General features: G+C 58.8%; 1 protein-coding gene across 1 annotated transcript in view; it reads left to right on the top strand.

Moving 5' to 3' along the window:
* LOC310966403 (phosphatidylinositol 4-phosphate 3-kinase C2 domain-containing subunit beta-like) overlaps positions 1-5,000 on the top strand; it is a gene marked incomplete at both ends in the record, with an annotated part of 23,160 nt that overhangs the window by 9,178 nt on the left and 8,982 nt on the right. Inside the window, 5 exons of the mRNA XM_083940990.1 lie at positions 1,137-1,266; positions 2,957-3,093; positions 3,173-3,342; positions 4,471-4,627; positions 4,709-4,818. Coding sequence (XP_083797116.1) covers positions 1,137-1,266; positions 2,957-3,093; positions 3,173-3,342; positions 4,471-4,627; positions 4,709-4,818 — 704 coding nt within the window. The remainder of the gene's footprint in view (positions 1-1,136; positions 1,267-2,956; positions 3,094-3,172; positions 3,343-4,470; positions 4,628-4,708; positions 4,819-5,000) is intronic.

The raw sequence follows: 5,000 nt of genomic DNA, 5'->3' as shown, positions 1-5,000 counted from the left end.
GTTGTTGATGATGTTGTTGTTGTTGTTGGCGTTGTTGTTGTTGTTGACGCTGTTGTTGTTGGTGACGTTGTTGTTGTTGTTGACCTTGTTGTTGACGTTGTTGTTGACGTTGTTGTTGTTGTTGACGCTGTTGTTGTTGGTGACGTTGTTGTTTTTGTTGTTGTCGTTGTTGACGTCGTTGTTGACATCGTTGTTGTTGACGTTGATGTTGTTATTGTCGTTGTTGTTGTTGACGTCGTTGATGTTGTTGTTGACATTGTTGTTGTTGACGTTGTTGTTGTTGACGTTGTTGTCGTTGTTGTTGACGCTGTTGTTGTTGACGTTGTTGACATTGTTTTTGCTGTTGTTGTTGACATTGTTGTTGTTGTTGTTGACGTTGTTGTAGACGTTGTTGTTGTAGACGTTGTTGTTGTTGTCATTGTTGTTGTTGACCTTGTTGTTGACATTGTAGTTGTTGTTGTTGACGTTGTTGTTGTTGAAGTTGTTGTTGTCATTGTTGTTGACGTTGTTGTTGTCGTTGTTGATGTTGTTGTTGACGTTGTTGTTGTTGTTATTGTTGTTATTAACGTTGTTGATGTTGTTTTTGCTGTTGTTGTTGACATTGTTGTTGATGTCGTTGTTGTTGACGTTGTTGTTGACGTTGTTGTTTTTGTTGTTGTTGTTGTCGTTGTTGACGTTCTCGTTGTTGTTGATGATGATGTTGTTGTTGTTGACATTGTTGTTGATGATGATGTTGGTGACGTTCTCGTTGTTGTTGTTGACGTTGTTGTTGTTGATGTTGTTGTTGACGTTGTTGACATTGTTTTTGCTGTTGTTGTTGACGCCGTTGTTGTATTATTGTTGATGTTGTTGTTGTTGACATTGTTGATGTTGTTGTTGTTGAAGTTGTTGTTGTTGACATTGTTGTAGACGTCGTTGTTGTTGACGTTGTTGTTGTTGTTGACGTTGTTGTTGACGTTGACATTGTTGTTGACGTTGTTGTTGTTGATGTTGTTGACGTTGTTGTTGTTGTTGACGCTGTTGTTGTTGTTGACGTTGTTGTTGTTGTCATTGTTGTTGTTGACCTTGTTGTTGTCGTTGTTGTTGTTGACGTTGTTGTTGACGTTGTTGTTGTTGTTGTTGTTGTTGTTGTCCAGTCAGGGGACGACCTGCGGCAGGACATGCTGACCCTGCAGGTGATCCGGATCATGGACAAGATCTGGATCCAGGAGGGTCTGGACATGAGGATGGTCCTCTTCAGGTGCTTCTCCACGGGCCGAGGACGGGGTGAGGACCAGGAGCACGGGGGTAGACCAGGAGCACGGGTGTAGACTAGGAGGACAGGTGTAGACCAGGAGCACGGGGGTAGACCAGGAGCACGGGGGTAGACCAGGAGCACAGGGGTAGACCAGGAGCACGGGGGTAGACCAGGAGGACAGGTGTAGACCAGGAGCACGGGTGTAGACCAGGAGCACAGGTGTAGACCAGGAGGACAGGGGTAGACCAGGAGCACAGGTGTAGACCAGGAGCACGGGTGTAGACCAGGAGCACAGGGGTAGACCAGGAGCACAGGGGTAGACCAGGAGCACGGGGGTAGACCAGGAGCACGGGGGTAGACCAGGAGCACGGGGGTAGACCAGGAGGACAGGGGTAGACCAGGAGCACAGGGGTAGACCAGGAGCACGGGGGTAGACCAGGAGCACGGGGGTAGACCAGGAGCACGGGGGTAGACCAGGAGCACGGGTGTAGACCAGGATTACAGGTGTAGACCAGGAGCACGGGGGTAGACCAGGAGCACAGGGGTAGACCAGGAGCACGGGTGTAGACCAGGAGCACGGGGGTAGACCAGGAGCACGGGGGTAGACCAGGAGCACGGGTGTAGACCAGGAGCACGGGGGTAGATCAGGAGCACGGGGGTAGACTAGGAGGACAGGTGTAGACCAGGAGCACAGGTGTAGACCAGGAGGACGGGGGTAGACCAGGAGCACGGGTGTAGACCAGGAGCACGGGTGTAGACCAGGAGCACGGGGGTAGACCAGGAGCACGGGGGTAGACTAGGAGGACAGGTGTAGACCAGGAGCACAGGGGTAGACCAGGAGCACAGGTGTAGACCAGGAGGACAGGGGTAGACCAGGAGCACGGGGGTAGACCAGGAGCACGGGGGTAGACCAGGAGCACGGGGGTAGACCAGGAGCACGGGGGTAGACCAGGAGCACGGGGGTAGACCAGGAGCACAGATGTAGACCAGGAGCACGGGGGTAGACCAGGAGGACGGGGGTAGACCAGGATGTCGGGGACAGACCAGGAGCACGGGTGTAGACCAGGAGGACGGGTGTACACCAGGAGCACGGGGGTAGACCAGGAGCACGGGGGTAGACCAGGAGCACGGGGGTAGACCAGGAGGTCGGGGACAGACCAGGAGCACGGGTGTAGACCAGGAGGACGGGTGTAGACCAGGAGCACGGGGGTAGACCAGGAGCACGGGGGTAGACCAGGAGGTCGGGGACAGACCAGGAGCACGGGGGTAGACCAGGAGCACGGGGTTAGACCAGGAGCACAGGTGTAGACCAGGAGCACGGGGGTAGACCAGGAGCACAGGTGTAGACCAGGAGATCGGGGGTAGACCAGGAGGACGGGGGTAGACCAGGAGCACGGGGGTAGACCAGGAGCACGGGGGTAGACCAGGAGGACAGGTGTAGACCAGGAGCACAGGGGTAGACCAGGAGCACAGGGGTAGACCAGGAGCACAGGGGTAGACCAGGAGGACGGGGGTAGACCAGGAGCACGGGGGTAGACCAGGAGGACAGGTGTAGACCAGGAGGACAGGTGTAGACCAGGAGCACGGGGGTAGACCAGGAGCACAGGTGTAGACCAGGAGCACAGGGGTAGACCAGGAGCACGGGGGTAGACCAGGAGCACAGGTGTAGACCAGGAGGACCCCCTGGACCCTGTCCTCAGGTGTGCTCCCTGTCCTCAGGCATGGTGGAGATGATCCCTCACGCGGACACCCTGAGGAGGATCCAGGTGGAGCACGGCGTGACGGGGTCCTTCAAAGACCGACCGCTGGCGGACTGGCTCCAGAAGCACAACCCCACCGACGAGGAGTATGACAAGGTACACACACCCGTACACACACACCTGTACACACACCTGGACCCTCACGTAGACCCTCACCTGCCCCCCCCCCCTCCAGGCGGTGGAGAACTTCATCTACTCGTGCGCCGGCTGCTGCGTGGCGACCTACGTCCTGGGGATCTGCGACCGCCACAACGACAACATCATGCTCAAGACCAGCGGCCACATGTTCCACATCGACTTCGGCAAGTTCCTGGGACACGCCCAGATGTTCGGGAACATCAAGAGGTGAGTCCGGACCCCCCCAACCGCCGCGGGGCGCACCTGTGACCACAGGAAGTGACCACGGGATGTACCTGTGGTCGCAGGGCGCACCTGTGGTCGCAGGGCGCACCTGTGACCCGTGGTCTGTGGTGGCGGGGCGCACCTGTGGTCGCGGGGCGCACCTGTGGCCGGGGGGTGCACCTGTGACCACTGGACGTGACCACGGGATGCACCTGTGGTCGCAGGGCGCACCTGTGACCACGAGGCGCACCTGTAACCACGGGGCGCACCTCAGGGAAGCACCTGTGACCGCAGGGTGCACCTGTGACCAGGGGGTGCACCTGTGACCGCGGGACGCACCTGTGACCACGGGGCGCACCTGTGACCACGGGAAGTGACCACCGGGCGCACCTGTGACCACGGGGCACACCTGTGACCACGGGAAGTGGTCGCAGGGCGCACCTGTGACCACGAGGCGCACCTCAGGGAAGCACCTGTGACCGCAGGGCGCACCTGTGGTCGGGGGTCGCACCTGTGACCACAGGACGTGACCACGGGACGTGACCACGGGACGTGACCACGGGACGCACCTGTGACCCCTGACCTGTGGTCGCAGGGCGCACCTGTGACCACGGGGTGCACCTGTTACCACAGGAAGTGACCGGGGGACGCACCTGTGACCATGGGGACGCACCTGTGACCACGGGAAGTGACCGCCGGGCGCACCTGTGACCACGGGACGCACCTGTGGTCGCAGGGCGCACCTGTGACCACGGGACGCACCTGTGACCACGGGAAGTGACCACGGGACGCACCTGTGACCACGGGACGCACCTGTGACCACGGGACGCACCTGTGACCGGGGGGCGCACCTGTGACCAGGGGGCGCACCTGTGACCACGGGGCGCACCTCAGGGAAGCACCTGTGACCACGGGGCGCACCTGTGGTCGCGGGGCGCACCTGTGACCACAGGAAGTGACCACGGGGCGTGACCACGGGGCGTGACCACGGGGCGTGACCACGGGGCGCACCTGTGACCACAGGAAGTGACCGAGGGGACGCACCTGTGACCACGGGACGTGACCGGGGGACGCACCTGTGACCACGTGTGTGTGTGTGTGTGTGTCTGTGTGTGTGTGTGCGGCGTGCAGGGACCGCGCCCCCTTCGTGTTCACCTCGGACATGGCGTACGTCATCAACGGCGGCGACAAGCCGTCGAGCCGCTTCCACGACTTCGTGGACCTGTGCTGCGAGGCGTACAACCGCATACGGAAGCACGCGCACCTGTTCCTCAACCTGCTGGGCCTGGTGAGTATCACACACACACACACACACACACACACGTGGGGCGTATCCGTGGTTACCGAGTGTGTGTGTGTGTGTGTGCAGATGTTGTCCTGTGGGATCCCTGAACTCTCGGACCTGGACGACCTGAAGTACGTCCACGACGCCCTGAGGCCCCACGAGTCCGAGGCCGACGCCACCGTCTACTTCACCAGGTACGCCTCTTGCCTCTTGCCTCCTGTCTCTTGTCTCCTGCATCTTGTCTCTTGTCTCCTGCCTCTTGTCTCCTGCCTCCTGCCTCTTGCCTCCTGTCTCTTGTCTCCTGTCTCTTGCCTCCTGTCTCTTGTCTCCTGCCTCTTGTCTCCTGCCTCTTGCCTCCTGCCTCTTGTCTCCTGTC

The sequence above is a fragment of the Echiichthys vipera genome, assembly GCF_963691815.1.
Source record: "Echiichthys vipera genome assembly, contig: SCAFFOLD_133, whole genome shotgun sequence".
In the NCBI taxonomy this organism is placed as follows: domain Eukaryota; kingdom Metazoa; phylum Chordata; class Actinopteri; order Perciformes; family Trachinidae; genus Echiichthys; species Echiichthys vipera.
The sequence above is the reverse complement of the archived record's forward strand: the minus strand, read 5'-3'. Positions and strand labels throughout refer to the sequence as shown.